The sequence below is a fragment of the Syzygium oleosum genome, unplaced genomic scaffold (genome assembly GCF_021117445.2).
Source record: "Syzygium oleosum isolate NSW1041296 unplaced genomic scaffold, Sole_v2.1 Sole_v2.14, whole genome shotgun sequence".
NCBI lineage: Eukaryota > Viridiplantae > Streptophyta > Magnoliopsida > Myrtales > Myrtaceae > Syzygium > Syzygium oleosum.
Window position 1 is genome coordinate 182,344 of NW_026607498.1, and position 24,151 is coordinate 206,494.

At 38.4% G+C, this 24,151-nt stretch overlaps 1 protein-coding gene and 1 long non-coding RNA gene across 3 annotated transcripts; both read right to left on the bottom strand.

Annotated features, from left to right (window-relative positions):
• Nucleotides 1-18,425: 18,425 nt before the first annotated feature.
• On the bottom strand, nucleotides 18,426-24,142 carry LOC130139826 (uncharacterized). 2 transcript variants are annotated; one of them, XR_008817887.1, is made up of 5 exons: nucleotides 23,978-24,142; nucleotides 23,715-23,817; nucleotides 20,436-20,619; nucleotides 18,676-18,802; nucleotides 18,426-18,564 (listed from the first exon to the last, which is right to left on the bottom strand). XR_008817887.1 is itself a non-coding variant. In XM_056317545.1 (4 exons), the coding sequence occupies exons 1-4, from the start codon at nucleotides 24,056-24,058 to the stop codon at nucleotides 18,778-18,780; spliced, it is 393 nt and encodes a 130-aa protein (XP_056173520.1). In that variant the 5' UTR covers nucleotides 24,059-24,142; the 3' UTR covers nucleotides 18,587-18,777. The 2 variants fall into 2 exon arrangements, 1 of the variants encoding a protein (XP_056173520.1); XM_056317545.1 differs by lacking the exon at nucleotides 18,426-18,564 and having other exon boundaries at nucleotides 18,587-18,802.
• Nucleotides 21,032-23,217, bottom strand: LOC130139827 (uncharacterized). The gene is made up of 2 exons (XR_008817888.1): nucleotides 22,167-23,217; nucleotides 21,032-22,093 (listed from the first exon to the last, which is right to left on the bottom strand). It is a non-coding gene; the product is annotated as an uncharacterized LOC130139827 (long non-coding RNA).
• Nucleotides 24,143-24,151: the final 9 nt, after the last annotated feature.

Below are 24,151 nucleotides of genomic sequence, written 5' to 3' on the forward strand. Positions count from 1 at the left end.
ATTATCCCCCAACTTATGAGGCGGAGTGGGGCGTGCGGTCATCGGTACGTTAAAATAAAAAATATATCCGTAGAGCCCGCCGTTACTACATAGCAAACAGACAGATTGCAGAGGCCCCCAATATGGATTTTGTTTTAAATTGAAACAAATAACACTACAAATGACTGAATCCGCACCTTCTCTCTCTCTCTCTCTCTCTCTCTCTCTCTCTCTCTCTCTCTCTCTCTCTCTCTCTCTCTCTCTCTCTCTAGTGGTGTTTAGGGTAGATTTTTCACGGGAGAATTGTTTAAAAAGTCCTAAGCCTATTGTACAACCAACAATTACTCCTAAGCTTTCCGATTTGACCAATGTAGCCTTAAATTTTTTGGCAATTTTTTTTAAGTAATCTATCTAGCTAATTTAAGCCGAAAATAGTTGACATGGCGTCTAGTTAGCACCAGCCATACCACAACCGACAATTTGACGTGTCCAACAGGGCTCAAAACGACGTTGTTTTGAGATTTTTTAAAGTTCTTTTATTTTTCCTTTTCTTTTCTTTTGTTCTTTTTTCATTCCATTTTCCTAGATTTCTAATCGACAGGGTCGCCCGAGCCAGGTGATGGCTGGCGAGTCATAGGCGAGGGTCGCCGGTCATCACCGAGACCTTGGCGACTCGGCCAGCTAAAAATCTGAGAAGATGAAGAAAAAAAATGAAAAGAAAGGAAAGAAAACAAAAAAATAAAAAAATTGAAATTTTTTCTTGGAAAAATGTCATTTTGAGCCCCAACAGACACATTGGATTCTTGGTCATGCCACGTAAGACGGCTAGCTTCCATGTCAACGAATGAATTAAGGGTCATATAATAGGTTTAGGACATTTTATACATTTTTCCTTATTTTTCCATTAGTGTGTTTGAGGTTTTGTAATCTTTTGCTTAAAACCCACAAATTAGATCTTACGACAACGACCACAAAGACAGAAAGAGGCCTTGAGTGTGTAAGGATAGTAGCTAATTGTTGTTTGAGTGGCTATTGCCTGATCATGAAAATTGTCCAAAAATTCATAAATGTGCTACACTTTTGCCGAATCTGTCATAAACATTTTAATTATGTCAATTGAATTTTAAACATTTTCACGTTTTGCAATTATGTCCATCCTACCAATTTTGGCCGGAAATCACTGATGTGAACGCTGACTGTCCTATGTGATACGGCTGGTGCTGACGTTGACAACTTTTAATAATATTTTAATTTTTTAAATTTCTAATTTTTTTCTTTTCTTCTATTTTCCTTCTTTACTTTTTTCTTTTTTTTTCCTTTTCTCTTCTTTCTTTATTTTTTTATTTTTATTTTTTCCTCCGCCGGCCATTGTCGGGCCTCATTGATGGCTGATGACAAGAAGGAATATAGATGAAAAGAAAAAAAGGGAAAAATAAAAAAATTAATAAAAAAATCGAAAAAATATTAAAATATTATTAAAAATTGTTCACGTTAACGTCGGCTGTATCACGTAGGACGGCTAGCATCCATGTCAGTAATTTCCAGCCAAAATCAATCAGATGAACTCATTTGGTAAAATGTGAAAAGTCTTAGGACTAACTTGACACAATTGAATTGGCATAAGTGCAGTTGGTATAGGACTTTTTGGACGATTTTTCCTTGCCCGATGAAAATGGAATCATCAACTCTCTTCTTTATATGTCCAGCCCTATTAGTTGTCACAAAGAACCTCAATCTAAGGTTGTTTCTTCCTCAGTCAAGAGAGAGAGATGATGCAAAGCAGAGCCGAGAGCGATAGTCAAGGCGGTGCTGAGGGTACAGATGGCGTTCGGACGCAAACGACGATCACGGGTGGTAGTGATGGGATGGTGGGAAGATAAGGGGTTGTGGGCGATTGGGGTTTATCAAAGGACGACAAATTGGTCTTTTCGGTCATGCGAACTTGTCCGATGATGCAAAGATGCATCTATAACAGATGGATGAAAAGTGATGAATACTCTGTTTTTTTCGTGGAAAATAAATGATTTGAAAAATATTTTCTTAAAATTTGACGCTTATATCGCTAACAAAAATAAACGAATGAAAAGTTTTTTCACTGCCCACGAAATTATTTAGACGTAAATTATTGTCGATAATGAAAATATTTTTCAGTGATTAATTATTTCAAGCGATACAATTAATTATTTAAAAAAAAACATTTTACAAATCACTCACTTTCCGCAAAATAAAAAAAGCCCAAATTGTTGTAGAGCAGAGCCGAGAACAGTCGTCGAGGCGGTGTTGAGAATGCGTACAATGCTTGGAGGCAGATGAAGATAGCGGGTGGTACTGATGGGGTGGTGGGAAGATAAGGGGTTGTGAGCGATTGGGGTTTCCTTAAAGGAGAACTAATTGGTCTTTTCAATAACGTGAATTCGCCCGAGGATGCGAAGATGCATTTGTAAAAGGAGAGGATATGAAGTGATAAAATTATTAAAGGTACAGCTGTTTCACGGAAAATGAATAATTTAAAAAATATTTTTCAAAAAATAATCGCTTGAATCACTTACAAAAATTAACAAACGAAAAATATTTTTATCATCCACGAAATTATTTAGATATAAATTGTTACCGACAATAAAAATATTATTAATTGGCTAATTATTTCAAAAGATACAAGCAATTCTTTTTCGGAAAATATTTTCTAAATAATTTATTTTCACGAAACAAACGGAGCCTAAAATTAAGATGGGTTATATGTATTTTGCCCTTTTGTTTTATGAGTTTCGTGACAACTTCCTTCTATCACGTCTTTGATAGATAGGTTTCCAGTGTGGACATCACCCATATATATATGTATATATATTAAAGGCTGATGATATTTATACTTGTAAGCAATCGGTCACAAGGTTAGTTGGAGAAATTCTCCAAACAGGGTGGGAGGAAAATAGGCTAAATATTTCAAAAAAAATGCATGAACTTATACTTGTTGAACAAAACTATCCTTCCTTTTCAAAAACTAATATACATTTGCGGTAAAAATGACTCAGTTCAAAAGCCCTAACTCTTTCAAATTTTGTGCTGCTTTTTTTTTTTGTCTCCTTTTCTTATTATATTGAAATGGATCAAGTGTTTGATTTAGAAAACTCAAAAATGGTATCATTTGGTTCAAAAGAAGTGGCCTTGTGTTGCATTGCCGACGTTTATATAGTACACCTCAGCGCCGTTAACCACATCAAATGCCATATCATCTAGTATGGATGGAAAACTCAAAGGTTCGTACTTGTGCTCCTCAAGTGAAACTTCGTACATTTTTGTAGGACCGTAAAAAATTGAGAATATTTATGTCATGAAGGCATAAATTTATGCGTTTTTCTAAATATTTGGCCGAGAAGAAGATGACCCTTGTTGGTGATGTTTATACTTTTCATCTCTGTACCTTTCAATGGTCTGAAATATAGGGCTTTACATCATTATGCAACAGAAATGGAGCGGAAATTAAAGGAGGCGCACGTATAATTAATTTTTTTTTCCTCTCCTTTTTGCTTGGACCTATGTCACGCCACGCAAAAGCATGCATGCGGGATTTATTAGATCACGTACAATAATTTTATACTTTAAGGATTGAAAAAAAAAAGGGAATTTAACATCATCATTAGTTGTTAGAAAAAGGAAAATTAATGTTTTTAAGAAAAGGGGATGTCCAGGGGACAAACCACCTCATAATGATGAGGTGCTCAATGGCATGGGTCTTGGGATCCAAATCAATAATCATTGTCTGAGTCAACCCTCACCTGCGTTTTGGTCAATCAGTGTGCTTCCCTCCCTTGCAACAGTGAAATCGATTAGCTCTCCCCACTCGTTCAAAAGACCTAACAGCCTCTCATGATGATGGCAAGGAATTGGCAAAGATCGAAAAGGTGATGAAGGGAAAAAATAAACAAATAAGTGAAAGGAAAGCTCATCTGTCGGGTGAGTCATATATATATATAGACAAACACACATCTATATTAAAAGGGTCGTGTTAACAAGTTCTTTGAATACATTTATGCATAACAAAGATGTATTTTCGTGTTGCATAAAAACTTCATTTTAAAATGACAAGCTCTTTATTTTAATATTTTTAACCATTCACTAAACTTGTCAACAAAATCGTTGTTAAAAATGTTGCGATGGCCTGGCTTAGATTTGTGTGGACCAACCTTTATCTTCAAATGGTGACCTTCTTGCTGCCGGGAATCCTGCGAACATGTGAATTGAGTTCAACCCTTTATATGAGTCCAACTTCGAGCTAGGATTGATAGATGTCTGTGATAGTTGAGTGCTTGCTAGGGCATTAGGAAAGTCGGTATGGATGATGAGCATTATGATATGGTTATGGATGTCGAGCTGAGATGGAGAATTGTCAAATTACATCTCGAGTTTGAATTCATGAATAAAACCCGATTCGAAGCCCAACCACGTGATTTAAATTCGGAAAGTCTTGATTGGTACTTTTGGTTAACTGTACCGATGAAACAATAACAAATCCTTGTTGGAGTTGGATTCTCAGTTTGAGTCGGCTAAAGGGATTTTCTATTTTGGATAATGATGTGGGCAAAGTCCCACATTGGACAAGTAAGGATATATTCTGGGACTTATAATAGGTTGGGTTTTATCCCGGCAAGCTACATTTTCGGTACAAGCTTCCCCTCCTTGTGGTAATGCATCAACAAGGTATCAGAGTCACTCTTTTGACGCCCACCTTCTGGCACTTTATCCTTGAGGTTGCGGTCCCTTGGTGGTGGCTCGAGGCTTTGTCCTCGGGGCTATTCTACAATGTCGCAGAATCTTGAAGGGAGGGCAAATGATGTAGGCAAAGTTCCTCGTCGAGCAACTAAGGAAATATTCTAGGGCTTATAATGATTTGAGTTCCTTATCTCGACAAACTAGTTTTTTAGGATGAGTTCTTCCACCACCGTGGCAACGTATTAACATGGTATCAGAGCCACTCCTTGGATGCCCACTTTCTAGCACTTTAACCTCGAGATTGCAGTCCTTTGGTAATGGCCCAAGGCTACGTCCTTGGGGCCGTTCTGTGAGGTCACAGAATCCTGAAGAGTGGAAGGATGATGTTGGCAAAGTCCCACATTGAGCAACTAAGGAGATATTCTAAGGCTTATAATGGGTTAGCTTCCCTATTCTGGCAAGATAGCTTTTCGAGATGAGTATCCACCCCTTGTAACGCATCAAATACGAAGGTGGATTTTGGTTTTAGCACATTGAACCAAATGAGAAAAGTGTTAGTGTTTTCTCTCGTGAATTTTTTGAGGAAGTTCTCTATGAGAAATTATGAGATAATACTTGTGGATTTTGCTTTGGATGTAATCTAAAATTGCGAAACACTTGAACAATTGTAACTCTATAATTTTTCGGATTCATAGTGAGTTTTTCTTTTGTGCAGTTGGCTCTCACGGTGAATTAGATGCTGAAATTCGAATCAAATCATGTGAAACTTTGGCGTTCCTCGTAGTTCCTCGTTGATTTTTTTGTTAGCTTCCACGTTATTTCACAACGATTTCCATTACATTATACCAATTTTTTCCATGGAACTAACTGGCAAAGAGGGAATGAAGGACAAATATTAATACTAGTTTCCATCTACGTCATCATCGGCAGCAATGGGACTGTAGTGACGAAGCTCAAAGTCCTCAATAGTTAGCCCCTCTCTCATAGTTATTTCAAATTTTTTATTATTTTCCCATTCAAGTTGCTACATTATTTTCACTATTTTAACCACCGCAATCCATTCCAATGCTGACCAAACACACATGTAATGAATTGCATCCGATTTGCCGTGTCGGTGATTTTTGGAGAAAATGATTCGGAAGGACAACATTGAAATTTCTTGCAAAGGTTCACAACTAAATCGGCAAAATTAGAAACTCTATGACTAAATCAATATCAGTACAATAAGTTTAGGATCGATTGGGCAATTTTCCCGATTAGTTCGATGTCGAAGCAAATTAGCGGAACCTAAGAACCACATTATTCCACACTAAATCATACTTACAAAGCATGTGTGCATCATGTCATTAACCTAAAAACTTGGCACTTCCATGATCTCCCATGATCGTGTGACAAGCCGTGGGATTGGACTCAATCCCCTTTAATTAGCCAACACCATAATTCGAGAATGAGAATTTTGACCCTTTTCAAATTTGACAAGCTCAAAATCAAATTTGGCCGAGGTGTGACCATAAGGAGTCTAAAAGACAATGCAATCGAATACGAGCATGCATGTGTAGCTCATGTGCAGCTCATGTGCAAATATCGACATGATTCAGCAGGTCAATTAGGTGAAGAGCAATCATGCAAATACTTTCACAATTTTTTTTATTTTCTAATTATTTTAGACAATACCTAATTTTAATCCCCCGTCGGTCAAAATTGTCGAATAAAAGAGAGAGAGAAAAAGAATGGAAGGTAATTGGCGAGTTCAATGATTTTTCTAGCGGTTGTGGTACGGTCGTAATGATGGGATTGCGACAATAGTCAACGCCACTCGACACAGTTTCTACCGTTAGGTCTTTCGGTTGGTAAGGAAAAAGAAGGGTGGGAAAGCATGAGGCTCCTACCTCTCTTTTTATTTTATTTTATTAATTATTTATTTTTGCAAAAAAATGAATATTTTAGTAAATCAAAGTTCAAAGTGAGGGCGACCCACCCGACATGCTTTAATTTTTTTTTTTGTGATTTCTATATTCATTTTTGTTATAATTATTATAAAATTATTAATATTTTGGCCCCAAAGGAGACCCAACCTGTTGGGAGTTTGCCGTTTCTTCGTCCCTACACAGAACGATGCTTTTCAAACATGACCAGACGCTTTCTGGATATATAAAATCATTATGTACAGTTTAGTTTTTATTTATTTATTATAGATTCGTCGTAGATACACCGGCTGAGTAAAATATTGCTTATAAGGGTTTTACTTTCTTCGGTTGAGCCGTTGGTTAAGCCGTACATACGAGTAGTTAAACTTTTAGGATCCCTGTATTACGTGGAACATGAATGATTTATAAAATAATTTCTTAAAATTGATCGTTTGTATTACTTATAAAAATAAATAAACGATAAATAGTTTCATCTTTACAAGAATGTTTATATATAAATTGTTGTCGGTGTTTTTATTAACTAATTATTTTAAGCGATATAAACAATCATTTTTCGAAAAATGCTTTCCAAGACGTGGATTTTTTTGCAAAAAAAAAAAAAACAGACCCTAACAACTTCGTATCTTTCGAAATTAGCGGTTGTGGATGTGATTTGGGTAAAAGGTCATTTGCACAACTTGAGTGACGGCAATCCCACCCTTTAGTAGCGTCACACAAGCAACGACCGCTTTAGGGATCACGTTCTAAGGATTGTGGATCCTCTCAATTTACTTGCTTAAAAAATGCCACATGAGAAGTGCAAATCTGATGGTTAATGTTGACCAATATCATCAAATATTCACAAATATGAATTCAACCAACTTGAGGTTTTTATCTTGTGGCTCGAGTTTTAGCTAAAATTTGAGCAAGAATCGACTCAAGTTGACATACAGAGGATGTCGAAGTTTGATTATGGGTCGGACGACCGACAAAAGGTTCGGAAAGTTGAGGAGCTATGGCGGGCTTGAATGTCGCTGGCCAGACATCCGATCCGGAAGATCTCCTCCACATTGGTTTAGGATGTTAGGCTACTATGGTCGGACGTCCGGAGGCGTCGTTTTCTTCGTGCTTTAGCAAAAATTTACGTTCTAAGAGCACAGTTTGGCCTATTTTGAGATGGAACACAATCACAATTGATACGAGTTTCCTCTTAGGGTTTTCTAGCGAAATTTGGTGAGAGAAGCATAAGAACTTGTGAGAATTTGTGTACTCGGACTTGGGAAACATGAGTATTTGAGCAATTGACTGTAACTCTATAACTCCAAGATTGATTAGTGGATTCTTTGTAGCTAGCTCTCCTTGTTGAGGTATCGACATTCGAACCAAACCACGTATGATGTCCTTATTGTTCTTCGTTAATTTTTTTGATAATTGCGTCCTCTCACATTTGGTATTGAATTTGACGGTTTGTTAGTTTTCGTATTATGTCACAACAAAGGTCACTTGCTCAAATCCTACAAACAACATGCAAATTGTTTGGAGTCAAATTAGTTCATACAGGTCAAAAGTTAGGACTTAATCGGTTCATAGGACTTACAAGATGTTTTATAAGCCTCCGGATAGTCAAGTCTCTGTGCTCATACTTATGAATTATAAAAACATATGACTAAGCAATTACTCACAAAATATCTAACTCTAACAAGCTATTTTAAATTTCTACCATAGTATGAAAAGGAAATTCAAACACGATTCGACAAATGGGAAATTAAATTGAGAGAAAAAGGTACTTTCTTTTTTCCTTCCAATATTTGATTAATTTCTTTGTCCAATTCGATCCACGTTCCGACAACTAGTTGATTTTTTTGGCCAATTAGATATGTACACTACATGCCCTTGTTTTGTCTATATTTCAACACATCCCTTAACTTTAAAATTTGAAACAATTCCATGATACACATTCATTTGTAAGTTTTGGCTCACAAAAGCGAGGGATATCTCACTCTTTGACCACCTTTCAAGAAAAAAAGGCATTTTAGAGTGCATTGGTACTTCTTCTTCTCAAAGCAACAGTTGCTCCAAGCATCAGCCAAGAAAAGCTCGATGTTAAGCAATTAAAAGGTGATTTTTTTTTCATTGAAAAAAATAAAAGATGATTGTTTTAAAAATACTCCTGGGAAACCCATGAGTATTTGAGCTATTGACTATATAATTCTCCAATTGATTAGTGGATTCTTTGCAACCGGCTCTTCTTATTGAGGCACCTATTGTTGGTCAGACATATGATCTGGAAGATCTCCGCCATATTGGTCTAGGACATTAGGCTACCTTGGCTGGACGTTTGGAGGTGTCGTTTTCTTCCCGTTTTAGCAAAAATTCATGCTTTAAGAGCCTAGGTCGGCCAATTTTGAGATAGAACATAATCACAGCTGAGAGGTGTTTTCTATTACGGTTTTCTAGCAAAACTTGGTGAGAGAAGCATAAGAGCTTGTGAGAATTTGTGTACTCGGACTTGGAAAACACATGAGTATTTGAGCTATTGAAAATAATCTATAATTCGTCGATTGATTAGTGGATTCATTGCAGCTGGCTCTCCTCATTGAGACATCAATATTCGAATCGAACCACGTACTGATGTCCTTATCACTCTTCATCAATTATTCCGGTAATTTCGTCCTCTCACGTTTGATATTGAATTAGACAATTTGTTAGTTTTCTTGTTGTTTTACAACAAAGGTTACTTGCTCAAATCCTACAAAAAAACATGCAAACTGTTCTGAGTCAAATCTATCCACACAAGTTAAAAGTTTAGACTTAATTGATTCATAAGAGTGACAAGATGTTTCATGAGCTTTCCATTAGCTAAGTCTCCTAAATTATAAAAAAAATTATGACTAATCAATTAGTCACAAAATATCTAAATCTATTTGACTAAAAAAAATGTATATCTAACTCCAACAAGCTATTTTAAATTTCTAGCATAGAATGAGAAGGAAATTCAAACACGATTCGACAAATGGGAAATTGAATTGAGAGAGAGAGAGAGAGAGAGAGAGAGAGAGAGAGAGAGAGAGAGAGAGAGAGAGAGAGAGAGAGAGAGAGAGAGAGAGAGAGAGAGAGAGAGAGAGAGAGAGAGAGAGAGAGTTTTTCCAATATGTGACTAGTTTTTTTGGCCAACTCGATCCACGTTCCAACAAAGAGTTGATTTTATTGAATTGGTTATTTTACTAGATATGTACACTACATACCCTTGTTTGTCTATACTTCAACACATCCCTTGACTTTAAAATTTGAAACAATTCCATAATACACATTCATTAGTAAGTTTTGGCTCACAAAAGCGAGGGCTATCTATCTCTCGTTGACCACTTATCTAGAAAAACGGCATCTTAGAGTGCATTGGGACTTCTTCTCAAAGCAACGATTGCTCCAAGCGTCAGCCAAGAAAAGCTAGATCATAAGCAATTAGAAGCTTAAACAAGTGTCGGGATCCGACTATTTGGACACCTTGCAAGCTCAATAAACAGGTTAAGTCCAAGGCTGGATTTTAAGCTTTTGGCCTATGCAAGTTGTCTTGATTTAGAATAGTTTTCATGTAGTTGATGAGATTTAAATAAGGGCCTATTTGGTTCAACTTTGAAAATGCTATTTGGGGGAATGCAAATACCTTTGGGTGAAAGCCCATTGGGGAAATGCAAATGGTGTTTGATAAAAATATTTTGTAAAGCTATTTTTGCCAAAATATAGTGTTTGGTGAATTTTTTTTGCAAATGGACTTTGAGAATTATCTTATTTATTAAAAAAAAAAACTAACCTACCCATCGCCGGAGCCGGCCGCCGGCGATGGCCTACGGCCGCCGGCAAGATTGATCTGGCGCCGGCGGCCGTCGCGCGAGGTCGGGCGACCCCCGGTGAGCCAGATCTACCGCCACCGGCGGTCGCTCGAGGCCAGGCGACCCTCGGCGGGGGTCGCACGACCCAGACGACGGCCGCCTGAGGTCGCGCGACCTCCGGCGGCTGTCGCCTGGGTTGTGCGACCTCGCCGGCCTTTTGCCGGCGCGATCCAGTTGCCGGTCGCCCTCCCTTGCCGAAGAAGATGAACAGTGATGCATGAACAGTAGCATTTGGCAAAGGCTGAAAGCCCAAGGCTGGTCCGGACCAGCTTTGGGCTTTCAGCATTTGGAATGCTAGCATTGGCTAAATGCTAGGCCAAATGATGAACCAAACACCCCAGCATTTTGGGAAGGGGCTTTCGAGGCTCAAAGCCCCTTCCCAAAGTTGAACCAAACACCCCCTAAGTGACCTTTGGTTCTTGAGCTAAAAATCTTCAAACGCCCCAACAAATTGCGCCAACCATGAGGGTTTTTTTTTTGTTTTGTTCAGAGACCATGAGGGGTTTAAAAGGTGATTCTGTTAGTAGTCTATAAGGGTTTTTGCAGCTTTTACTATTATAATGCTTATGTCCGGAAGTTTCTTCTAAACGCAAGATATATTATCATGTTTACTTTCTACGAGAGGAAAGCCCATTTTAGGTAGACAAGTCGCGAAAAAACAAATTGTGTCAAATAACGTATATGTACTTACAATTTAGTGAGCATTAATCTTTTAGTTTCCCCAAAAGTTTTAGTCAATTTTGCCCTGTGAAAATCAAATTCCATGCAATACTCGCTTAACTTCAAGCCATAAAGCTCTCGTTTTATTTGTCAACCTTATTTGTGTCTTATCTGGATGTGTCTTTAGGAACATATTGTTAAAACCCTTTTAATGCTTGAGGAATTTGTAACGCCAAGGTTTTTGACAAAGGGTTCACGTGTCTTCCACAAGGTCTTGAATTTGATTCACGTAGTGAGTGGATTTCTGAACAGCTTGTGCTGTGTTTCCTAACTGTAGCATATCTCGTGTGGGTAGATTTCTTGGCTACTAATACCTTGGTAGGGCTGCATGACGCGTTCGCAAAGCTTGAACCTTTGGGTTGTGGATTATATAGAGTAGCTATGATTAAAATTAAACATTCCGTAGAGAGTGTGAAACCCTTATGGTAACATCCAGACGAGACCGCTGGCAATAGTCGCCTCTCCCTACCATTTTCCATTAGCTAAAGAAACAGTTCAACAAAATATCGTAACGCCTCAAGCTCCACATTGAATGGCACAGAGGACTTATCTTTTGGCACATAAGGCTCAGACTCAGAAGATATCACATGTCCACTTCTTTTGAGGATACCTTTCAGAGAATGTAAATCAAAATACTAACAGCAATCACACTAAAGAGCCCGAGAGTATTCAAGACAAGATGGAATAGAAGCTTTCTATTTTCTGCCACTTTTCTCAGCAATCCTTGAGCCCTCTTATAATCTGCCAATTCTTAATCCAACCGTTGGATGCAAGACTCTCCTCAGCCGCCAATAGACTGCAGTCGCTGCACAATCAGTCTGCTATCCTTGAACCAAAAGGAGATTACCAGTTTGGAGGTTTCTACTTTTGTCCAAAGGCTAAGTCTCTAAATGCTTGCACAAAAAAGAGATATACTGCTCTAATCATCTCTAGGTTACTTCTTGTGGACTCCAGACCCTGAAACTGGTTATTAACCTCCAATTTGAATTTCAAATCAAATCAAAAGAGGTCCAGGTCTTCTTATCTAGGCAGTAGAAACACGTCACACTACTTCCACTTCGTCAATTGTAAGAGTGGTTTCTACCAGCGGTCTTTCCAATCCCCTCATGCTTCTCGCTGAAAGTGACTATTCACTATCTACCTTTCTAGTCCTTCCAAGCATATTAACGACTCTAATTCTACTAAGCTGTTCACCTTCTATGGTCCATCCAAATTTTCATGAACTTCCCGTTCTACGACTTGTTCACCTTCTACTAAGGTCCATCTATCTTTGAGACACCTCCTACGTCCAATACCTCGTTCACCCTTGATAGAGGTAGAGCACTCCTAGCTTTTGATGATCCCTGCAAGGACACCATATATACATATAGCATGTGCACCTATCAATCGGCCCTACACTAATAATACACATATTAGTATCTTTTGATTATTTTGTCATCTCCAAAACAATATAAGAAGTTTTCCCATCATCTTTATAGTGCTTTGTGAATTGCTCATGGTGATTTTTTCATGAATGAACAAAAGCATATTGCAAAAAAGATTTTCACTTCACTAGATCACTATTTACTCCATATTTCCTCTGCCGATCAAATTGTCGAGATCCTTACTAAATCTGATCATCAAGGCCATGTACACACAGTTTAATTTCCAAACTCCAATTGATTTCTCTACAACCACCTTGAGCCTGAGGGAACCGTTAGATAAGATATTTAGTGCGACTATGTTGTACATTTGATTCAATACATCGCCATCTAGATAGAGATATCTTCCACGATTTACCGAATCTCACAGTATTTAGAAAAACCGTGTGTTTAGAAATGCCGTGTGTAGCTTCCACATAGCCGTTATTGTTGTTAGGTTCATGATGGTGTGTATCTTTTCGTATGAATATATTAGTTTGGAGTATAGTCGAATCCAATTTTTTCGCAACATTGGAATTAAAAACATGATTAGATTCAGGGGACCATCGAAGTTTTGCTTTAAATACAAGAAAGTCAACGGTGCCTGACATCATTGCTTCTGCATCCCAACTTTTCGCCAATTATTCCTTGATTAAGATCGCCATTGCTAGATCCTGCCTGGACCTTGATATCAACAAGATCAAGCATCGATGTGATAACTCTGATCTCAAATCGAAACTTAAATTAAATTAAACCGGGTCGAATTAAATTAAACCGAATCGAATTAGAAAATGGGGCAGAAAAGTTGAAACCCTTCTTTTGATTGGAGACGGTTTCCCTCTCCAGCATCTTCAATGTGCCCCACTCAATGATCTTGGAAGCTAACATCATTGATGGTGAGGCCTGCCTTAATCTTGAAGCAAATACTTTTTGGTCCAACGCTCATTATCCACTAATCAAAACTTGATTAAGACCCCTATAATCAATTTTATTAGTTTGAAAATCAGCCATCTTTATATAATAGTGTTGGGATACGATAAGATCCTTTTGCATGCCTTTGACACCTACTTTTCGTAACACATTGGGGACATGAACTTTATTGTCGCCACGTAAATCCAATAATTTTCGTCTATTGGAACAAGCAATAGGAATATTTTCAAATAATTAAAGTAATATACTATGAAAAAGAACCTTATCTCTTTCATATAAATAATGGGTGGGTGCTTATGCGCATGGGAAAGAAATGGTCGGTATTGATCGGAAGCTTGCGGTTTGGACTATGATCTTGTATTTACTTTGGCTTGTACGTGCACGTGCAATACCATCCGTTTGTCAATGTTGTTACGTATATATGTTGGGATTTTCCGAAGAGAAGACAAGGGTATGGGGACAAGTTGGAGGGTCTTTAATCATTGTCTTGGTCCTCGCTTGCTTTTTGATTCTTGTGGACAAAGAACACCAACACTTTAATAATGCGACACTTCATAGGTTGTTGCAAGGCATGGAAAAAGCCTCAATAATGGCATGAGAGTTTTGACTTCTCCAAGTTTCTGGCTCACTTTGTGTGTACCGATTTCCTACATGAGATTTTCCACAAGCGATTCGTAGAAAAAAGGGATAACGACACCAGAAGTATATGAACTTCATCCATTTTATAGTCCAATACCTAAACAGATTTTTTGCTCGATCAAGTATCTCAACTTTACAAATTTGGCTCAATGTGAGGTATCTGTTAAATAAATTACCATATTGTGCGATTTTGCTACCGAGGCTCTCTTACTTAGCAAAAGCTAAGCACAATTACTGACATGGCTCCTATACTCAACCAAAATAATATCATTGCCATTTAAATGTTGGGTGATGAGGAGGGAGAGAGAGCGTTGATTTGGACAATATTGGCCGTCCATATTGACGTGATATCATCTCAAGAGGCCATATCGGATGCTAATGAAGTCGGTTAATGACTGTTTAATGGCACTAGTATACACGTTGGCAGAGAAAAGTGTCAAAAAAGTCCTAAACCTTTTGCATTTGTGCCAATTTAGTCCTAAACCTTTTTTTGGTGCTAATTTAGTCATAAACCTTTTGCATTGATGCCAATTGAGTCCTAAACCTTTTTTTGGTGCCAATTCAGTCCTAAACCTTTTGTATTTGTGCCAATTTAGTCCTAAACCTTTTGCATTGGTGCCAATTTAGTCCTAAACCTTTTTTTGGTGTCAATTCAGTCCTAAACCTTTTGCATTAGTGCCAATTCAGTCCCTCGACACGTGAATAGCTATTAGCCGGAAGGATTGAATTGGCACTAATGCAAAAGGTTTAGGACTGAATTGGCATCAAAAAAAGTTTGAGGACTGAATTGGCACATATGCAAAAGGTTTATGACTGAATTGGTACCAATGTAAAAGGTTTAGGACTCAATTGGCACAAATGCAAAAGGTTTATGACTGAATTGGCACTAAAAAAAGATTTAGCACTAAATTGACACAAATATAAAAGGTTTAGAACTTTTTTGACACTTTTTCCCACATTGGCAGTTTCTGTCCTCAATTTTAATATTGAAAAGTTCAGGCACTTGATTGACCAAAAAAATGTTTTAGGTACTTGATTGTAAAACGGACAAAAGTTCGGATGCCGGCAACGTTGTTATCCCCACAAGAAAGAAAAGGAGGAGAAAAGAAAAGAAACTTACTTTACCCAGTATCGTGCTAGATATTCAAGCTAACACAATACAAACTAACAAAGGAAGACCGCACGAAATTGAAAACACATCTGAAATTTAGAGTAGTCTTAAGAGCTAGGCCTATCACCCTTGTAGAAGGAGCCTTGCCTGATATAGCGAAAGTCTATTTTCATTCGTAAAAGTAGTTTAGATTGTAACTTGCTTTGGTTGGTCCGAAAATATTTCGATCTTAATCAAGGATCTGATTTCTCCGTGTATGTATATGGTAAAACGTTGGGCACGCTTGATCCTGTATCAAACACTACGTTGATCTTTCGTTTAGATTTAGATACGTGTATAAACCCAACCGTCATTCTCAGTTCTCACCACCCACTCTCTTCTCCATCTGCCTCCTCCACATCACAGTCAAGAACTTATCTGAACGCCAGCGCCACTTGCTTCCAGCCACGGCCACCTTCTCCACAGGTGCCTTCGCCTCAGCCACATCTAATTTGTCAGCGAGCTAGATGTGTTGGTGTGTCCATGTCGAGGTTGGAGAGAGAGAGAGAGAGTATGTGTGATTGGTCGGACTGTGGAAAACCCAGTAACGTCCGTGACCTCGGGACTGCGACAGTGGTGAAAGGGGCTCTCTCCGACAGTTGCGGTATTAGGATTGATACTAGTGAGTGTCATCAGGTGTGTGGTAGAAAGACAGGTATCCAGTTTAAGTTGGTTGAGCGAAGGGTCGTGTTGGGTAAGGGGCCTACCCATCTTTTACCATGTTTATATGTCTTATCGCATGAAGTTTTGAGATCTTGTAGGGTTTTGCATCCCCTACCATAGCATCCGATGACGCAGCATTGACAACGGGGGAGCAAACAGATGAAGATGGTGGATAGAGCAGCTAGGATGTAACAAGTGCCTATGCCATTAGCTCTTGAATACCCATAATAAGTTAAAATACAGTAAAGAGTCTGACGCTCATTTGCTGCAGAATTCATGCAAAATATGATCTTTTCATTATTCTATTTTTGTGGAACATGAGGGCCCAGGTCGGCGTGTGAGGGCATGCGCTTGCAAGGACAAAGAAACAAGCATGGCCAACAAGAAGATCATAATTCTCTTGTCACCAAGGGGAGGATGAATGAAAAAAAAAAACAGGGCATGATTGAAAATGGCTTTTACATCAAATGCAGCCAAGCTCTGTCTTGTCTTGTCAAGAGCCATTGCACGCTTGGCGTCGACCCATCAACTGCATCTTTTTGTTTTTGCCCTAAGGATTTATGTTCATCTTTTTGTCTATTTTATGGAGATGAAGCCTGCTTTAGTTATAGGGAAATTCCAAACTCATAAGATACCCCAAGTGGATTGGGTTAGAGATGCGAGCATAAGTTCCGACGGATGCCCGAAATATGATATCATTTGCAATGGATGATGTGGGGGAATTGAACCTTGTCCTGCGCATAATCCACACATGCATAAGTTGGATCCTCAACTGCTAAGCTATGGCAGATGGCCTAAATATGGAACCATTTGCATTAAGTGGTGTGGGAAATAGAACCTATGTCGTGCGCCCAATCCACACATAAGTCAAATCCTTAAATACTAGGGCCAATTTCAGGATGTTGAGGTGAAATCCAATATAATAGATTTTCAGTTCATTTAGCAAGGCATAAGCAGAACCGAATCTTAACAAGTTCCCATGTCTTCTTAAATCAAAATGAATCTCGAAATTTAAGCCAACCGTTTCTGTTAAAGCTAAACCACATAATTGATTTCATAAAACTCCTAAGGAATTCAAAGGGCGATAAACTAATATGGAGAAAATGGGGAAATTACCATGATACTTACTATATCATTTACCTACAAGATTTCAACATCACTTTTTCTTTTTGGTCAGATATCTACTTCACTTGACTACCTCGGCACTAGACGGGATTTTTTTTTTTGTTTGGTCAAAACTAGACAGGGGATTTACCAATCGCCAAAAGATAACTACTCACTTTGTTGCTTTCTTAAAGTGTAATTCCTAGTTTCTCAAAAGATGATAGAACCAGAACATTTTAACTTAAAGCAATCGCCAGAGAGAATCATCCCTTTCTCTTTTCCCTGTATTTCAATGCCGAGAATGGCAATACATTTCGAATATTTCAATCTGGGCATATGTTAACTTCGTAATATGCAAGATCAGGATGTTGCAAACCCCGAATTTATAGCAATGGAGGTTTAAGAGTCAACTTCTGTGACGCCACAAGTTGTCGTTCTAGGTAGCACTTGGATTTTACTGTTTGATATCTTGCTCTGGTACTATTTGTATGCTCCATTTTCAAGCCTAATCCCCCGAAGAAGTAAGCGAATGATAACCATTTGATATCAACCGTCTGATTAACTATATACCAGTTGGATCGCTTCGAACTGGACTCTCGACCGGAAAACCAGCTACTAACTATATAATTCATTCAGACAAAACTAAAAGATTACATTTAAAATTAAGATCAACTCACAAATCAGAGTAAAGCTGCCAAGAACCATTTAGACTTTCTTATTTTTTGTTTTTCCATCTTCAATGTGTCTTGGATAACACACGTTCAAATGAAAGAGCAAAGGATGCATCTACATGACAATTTCTTCAACAGCCATAGACTCGTTCATAACATAGCATAGTTTGTATGGAGTGGGATGACTCCCACGCTCGAAAGGCACACATCCCATTCTTAGCAATAAAACGGCAATCAGAAGAACAAGAACAATGTGGTGATGTGATAACTAGGGAATAGCTGCATGGCCCAGAGAGGAAATACTGTTGACCATCTGAATCATCATCCTCTGCGCATACATATAATTCTCATGCGTGTTCGTGCGCATCTGTTCACTTTGTAAGTGAATATCCCCACGATGGAAGTCCTACTGTGATCGAAAGTCAACCACCACCAGAGAGTCATGCAAAGATAAAAATAAGCACATGCTAGCACACACATGAATAGAAAGGTGCATCTCCGTCAACAACATATAGGTTTTTATGTAAATGCCAGCAACCTCTTCGAATGTCACAGCTCGACCACACTCAGAGATCTCAGTAAGGAGAGAATATGACAAGGCGAGAGTGAATTAACCAATGAGTACACCGACTGATGGTTCTTTCAACGCCCTTGATCAATTAATGTGACATATATATTAGAGTCATAACAATGTATATGCTAAGAGAAAATCGCCCGCACTAGTTTCTTTACCCCATAGCTTCAGAACTGCGCTGAGCAAATGACAACTGAGATTTGCTGTATTGTTGTGTATGTTATCAGTGCCTGTAAGCGATTCAGAGAAGCAAGTTGATTAGAGAGAATTGGCAAACAACTTGGGAAAAGAGCTAGCAGAATGGAAGTCTTTATGAGCATGCCAGAACCATTGATACATACAAACAACAAAGGAAGCATCTAGGGCTTAGAAAATCTTCTACTCGTCCCTTCGAATTGATGAGGTCATACAAACTTCTACATTTCATCATCCTGCCTTTTCTCCTATGGCGTCACTTCTTCGCGTTGCCTTGCATCAACAAATAGAGGAAAGAAGTATAAACTTCCAATAAAGATAGTTTGTGAATATGAGATGCTGACACCAACAAACCACAAAAGGAGTTTGAGATGACAACTCTCAACTGAAAAGTGATTCGATAGCAATTCAACATATTAGCATGCATGCATAACGTAGCTGCTGGATATCAAGAGAAGGTTTTCCTTTCTGTATATTCCCCTTGTAAAATTTATTTTCTTTCCATTGGTGCATGGAACAGATTCTAGAAAAATCTTATGTTGCAGTAGAAGCCTCAGAATCAGATACAGGTAATTGTACGAAAACCTCTTTCACTACAACAATTAAAAAACTCCAATTACTTCACAAGTAAAATTTTAGCATGAACAATACTCCACTTGGAAGTCAAAAACCAAAACCATTAATATTGCTAATGTGAAGATAATTTCAACAAGCTACATGATGGCATATGAGAATCTTTATTTCTTTAACTGATTTGACATATCCCTTTTTTCGCTATTGTCAATCAAATCAATCTACTTTGTGATCTTCCAATCAGATCATTCTTTTTCTTTCCGTTGGAAATCACACTAATGCTCTTCCAAATAATAGAGAGCCGATTTGGGAAGTCAAATTTGAATGCAATGTCACATCTCTCGTAGTGACAAAAACCAATGCCAGCCATACTTTCGCCACCATAATCCAGATACATCTCCTTCTATTCCAATTTTGACCCACTTTGACCAGTTAAAAAGCCAATCGATTTCCAGAACACAGCACTGGCTTAGTAGGAGAGTAAAAGCAACTAAAACCACAGAATTCTGGGAAATCAGTCCATAAGAGACAACATGTCTCCCCAATAACAAGGGTACTATGTTGTCAAGCATCAAGGGAAATATTGCACTCAGTTGCTTTCTTCATAACAGAAGTCTGACTGAGCAGCTTCTCCTTGACGTTGCCAAAGAAATAATTGGTTTCATTCCTAGGTATTGTCAAGTTCCTTCCAAGTGCAGGCTATGGGTGCTCCAGACCAATCTATGGCTTAAATCAGATAAGATGTATGGCAGCTAGCTCATTGTAAGAGATACCACCTTTACTATAACATTCAATTTGAGGTCAGTTTTGTGCTCTAACGTGTTTGACAAAGCCCCCTGAATAAAGCATACTCCACTGACTATCGTGGGAACGAATTAGAATGCAAAAAACAGGTATGAGAATCCAGAAAGGGCAAAAGAAATCCAACATCATTCTACAGTTTTGTGTGTTTTATTAGTGTGGCTTGAACAACTCAAAATAGCATACAGATACCATCACCAAATTATTTGTTATAATTATAAACCAAAGAAAAGCTGATACTTTTGCATCATGCGAATCATATGAAATGGCTAATGAATACAATACCTCAATCACAGTATCCTCGTCAACTTAGTTTTAGTGGTTCACCCTAAGGCACACTAACACATACTTCCACAACCCTAAAACAGTAGCCAAAGAAACTATGCAAGTATTCGAAAAATAATAGGACATTGCAAAGTAAAAATAACTGTGATCATTCACAATAGGTTGATCCACTATAAAATAAAATAAAAAATAATAAAATAAGCTAAGTTACAGGACTGACTACATATTCATAAAAGCAACGACCTACCTCTTTAATGGTCCTTTCTTCAAATGAGTATCCAGACATGCCTTTATGTCCTCAAGTGTCATACCATTCTCAAGACTCGACTTCAATAAATTGGATGCATCTAGATGTGAGGCAGAACCAGCCAAACCAGGGATTCCTTCCAAATCCTTAACCTTCCCTTTGAGATGCTCCATTAAAATCATCCCTATAAAGCACCCCAAAAAATAAAAACAAAAAAATTAGGTCAGAATGCATATATTAAACCAAACTTTCATGCATATGAGCTATAAAAACTTATTGAAGACTGAGAGAATGGAGACATATGAATGACCCATTTAAGTCAAGGCTACAACAGCAACATCACATGTGATGACAGAAAGCAACTGATGCAGGAACATTATTGATCTCTTTTAGTATTTTAAGTGTATTCTTTTTAACAAGTCTTATATCAAGTTTTTAGGCCAATAAGCAGAAATGTAGTAGTCATGTCACTTTTAATGAGCTGCAATGGTCAAGCTTAAAAATTATTATGTTAGATCAAGGGTGCACAAGTAGGCCTTTTACTCACTTTGTCATTAGTTTTTCCTCATTCAACAAACATCATTGATTTTTATAAATCCTAGAATAACCATTCTCTGTTCCATCTTCAAGTTGTTTTAATTCTTTTTGCTATCTTTCAATTCTCCGACCTCATCAAATTGGTATTAGATCCCCTTGTTACGGTTTTCCTTTATTAATTGGTATTAGAGCTACAACGATTCCAACTTGCAATTACGGTTTTCGTTTCGACATGATGGTCGGACGGGGAAGAGGTCATGGAAGAGGCAATCAAGCTCAACAAATAGAGATGGCTGAGATGCGATGTATGATTGAAGACTTGTTGCAGGCTGTTCAAACTTTGCAGTGACAGGAAACTGTGAAAGCCCATATGAAGAATCCAGAAGGTCACTGCGATCCTGGACATGCCGGAAGGTGGTTTCAAGGATGATAATAATAATATTTGATGAAAATCCCTTTCATGATGCCAGACCAGAGAAACGTGGATTGGAAGAGCTACTGCATCATGCCTTAGATCATGATGAAGAGATCTATCCTTTCCGTGAAGATTTTGACAATGAAACAACAACAGTTACATGAGATGATGACATAAGTCATGCAACAATTGTACGGGATTGACTATGGTGATCAAGACAAAGCGTTTGCAGTAAATTTACTGGCAGAAGATGGAATTGTCAAAAGTACTGATGGTTCAAGTGAGCCGGGGAAAAGTCTTTCTGAAGGTTTTGATTCAGTTACTTATCAATATGCAATAGGTATTAAAGAAGAAGATGAGCAAGCATGTGAAGGAAATGCTGGCTAATTTAAAGAAGAAGAGAGAGTATTGTTCATGTTGATGATAAATTTTGTCATTCCTGATCAATTTGAGGGTTTGAGTGAAAGTATCAATTGGCAAGCTTTCGGGAAGCAAGAAAACTTCGATTGCTTTGATGATGGGATTCGAATATTAGTGATGATTGGAAGGAATCCGCTACATCAAGGCCGAGTTTTCTCCAATCAAAGAATAATACTTACTAGGAATGGTACTATGGATGGAAAGTTCCCAATGAAATGGTTCGGTAAATCTGGTACCTTCCTTGGATTTTGGCAGAGGAGATGAAGAAGGTTGATCCAGAGACACGCTTAGTTCGTCAATGTTTTCAACACTAAGCTTGACTCTCTCCAACCCAGGGAGAATGACGTAGGAGCATAAACTTTATTTGTATTTTTAAGTGTTTTGTTCTTTATTGAGTCTTTAAATATGTTATTAGGTTAAAAAACACTCATGTCCCAGTCATGTGGCTTTTAATAAGCTCCAATGGTATAGATTAGAAGTAGTTATGTTAGATCAAGGGTGTATAAATAGGTATTTTAGCCCTGTTTTTGTTCCTTTTGCTATATTTTGCTTCTCTGACTACATCAGCTACTACATCTAAGTAAACTTTAATGTCCCTAGCAATGAAAGACCAACAGAGAAGGACATAACATGTGCAATAAGCACCTACATATGGTCCCTACCCAAATATATGAGAAGCGCAAATTTTAAAAAGCGCAGGAGGAGCAAAACTCATTCCTTATTCAACTCAAAAAGGTTTCCAACAGGAATTAGATAGCATCACTACTGAACCTGGAAAACACAATAGAGTTGGCATAGGTTTCAAGGACTTTATACATATATATAAAAACCCCCTAAAATGGCTGAGGCTATTTTTCCCTCTCTCTCTTTTTTCTTTGCTCAGCACAGCATTTTTGCATCTCGTTTTCAGTTCTAACACGCGTATTACCGACTCTCCCTTAGAACCAACATCCATCCATAACTCATAAGCACCTAGAGTAACCCATGTATACAAAAGTAAAGATAGCATGTGGACTTAGGGATACCTGGAACTAGCTGCAAAAGTATGAGAAAGCAAGAAACAATCTCGACAAGAATGGATGCATGAATCTCCCTGACATATAGATGGTCTAGTCATCAACTTTGTCAATCAATGAAATCCCTGCCTAACTCCCTACTCATAGATCTTATTAAAAACTAAGATCTATCAATATTGCCGACGGATTGAGAAACGTGACAACAGGAACATTGCTAACAGATTGGGAAACTCAGGAACCCAGCACCAACAAATCATTGAATAGACAGTCAGTCCCCTACTTCGAATAAACATTTTGCAGCATTCTCCACGTAGGCTTTTGACTTGATTTGACAAAAGGAAAAAAATCCAATAAAAGAGGACGACAGAAGGCTACAAAGAGTGGTTATCCTTCCAGGAACTACCAGTACAGTAACAGAGCTTCACCCAGTAAACTTTATACACCACAACATGAGCACATAGAGGACTAGGAACTTCTCATAAAACAATAGGAAATTCTATAGAAGCTGGTGCAGATAATGCGTTTGTCATTGTTTCCTTGAACCAAAATTACAGATGGACATCAATTTGGACGCTCAGGAACTATATTTGGAAACCATAACATGGTGCATTCACGTTATCAACTACAACCATAACACCAGATTCAGCCAAAGTTAACCTCAACCCATTCCATTACATCAAGGGAGGAAAGCATGAAGCAAAAATTTGTGCCGCAGCCCGAAAAAAAAAATCATCTTTTACATGTCCGATCAACTCCCTACACGGGCGAGAAAAAAATCCAGAAAAGGGTAAAAAATTCCCTCTTTTCGGTCGCAGAGGAAGATACTCGCACCCCCAAGTAGCTCACCACAAAACCCAATTCGCTTAAAGAGAGGAGAAACAGGGCACGTACCCATGGCTCGGAGCATCTTCAGATCGAACCTCTCGGCGAGATGCTCCCGGCCGATCACCCTCGCTCGTTGGAGCGCCAGCGCCTTCAAGCTCATCAGAAGATCCTGCGGCAAAAACAACACCCCCCCAACGGCAATCCCTCGTCAAATCTTCGCAAACAGAAACGAGAATAACAGAAACAAAAAATCTCGACAGGAAACAGACGACACGCAGCGAGGAATCTTGGAAAACCGGAGATGCAAATTGGAGAAACGGAAGACGTACGAGCTCCGATTCCGACAGAGAACAGAGCCAAGCGACATCCTCGACGCTGTTGCTTCCCAGGATGTCTTCCTCGGAATCCATAGACGCACCTTGGACCGACCGGCCGACCGACCGAACACCAGAGAGAGAGATAGAGAGAGAGAGAGAGAGAGAGAGAAGGCAGTGATCGTTTGC

Excerpts from the sequence above, each read along its gene's own strand:
- LOC130139826 (XM_056317545.1), bottom strand. The coding sequence starts at position 24,058 with ATGGATTCCGAGGAAGACATCCTGGGAAGCAACAGCGTCGAGGATGTC. Across the intron at positions 23,818-23,977 it reads CTCTGTCGGAATCGGAGCTC|GATCTTCTGATGAGCTTGAA; the intron begins GTACGTCTTCCG and ends TTTTTGCCGCAG. Across the intron at positions 18,803-20,435 it reads AAGAAAGGACCATTAAAGAG|GCAACGCGAAGAAGTGACGC; the intron begins GTAGGTCGTTGC and ends TGTTGATGCAAG.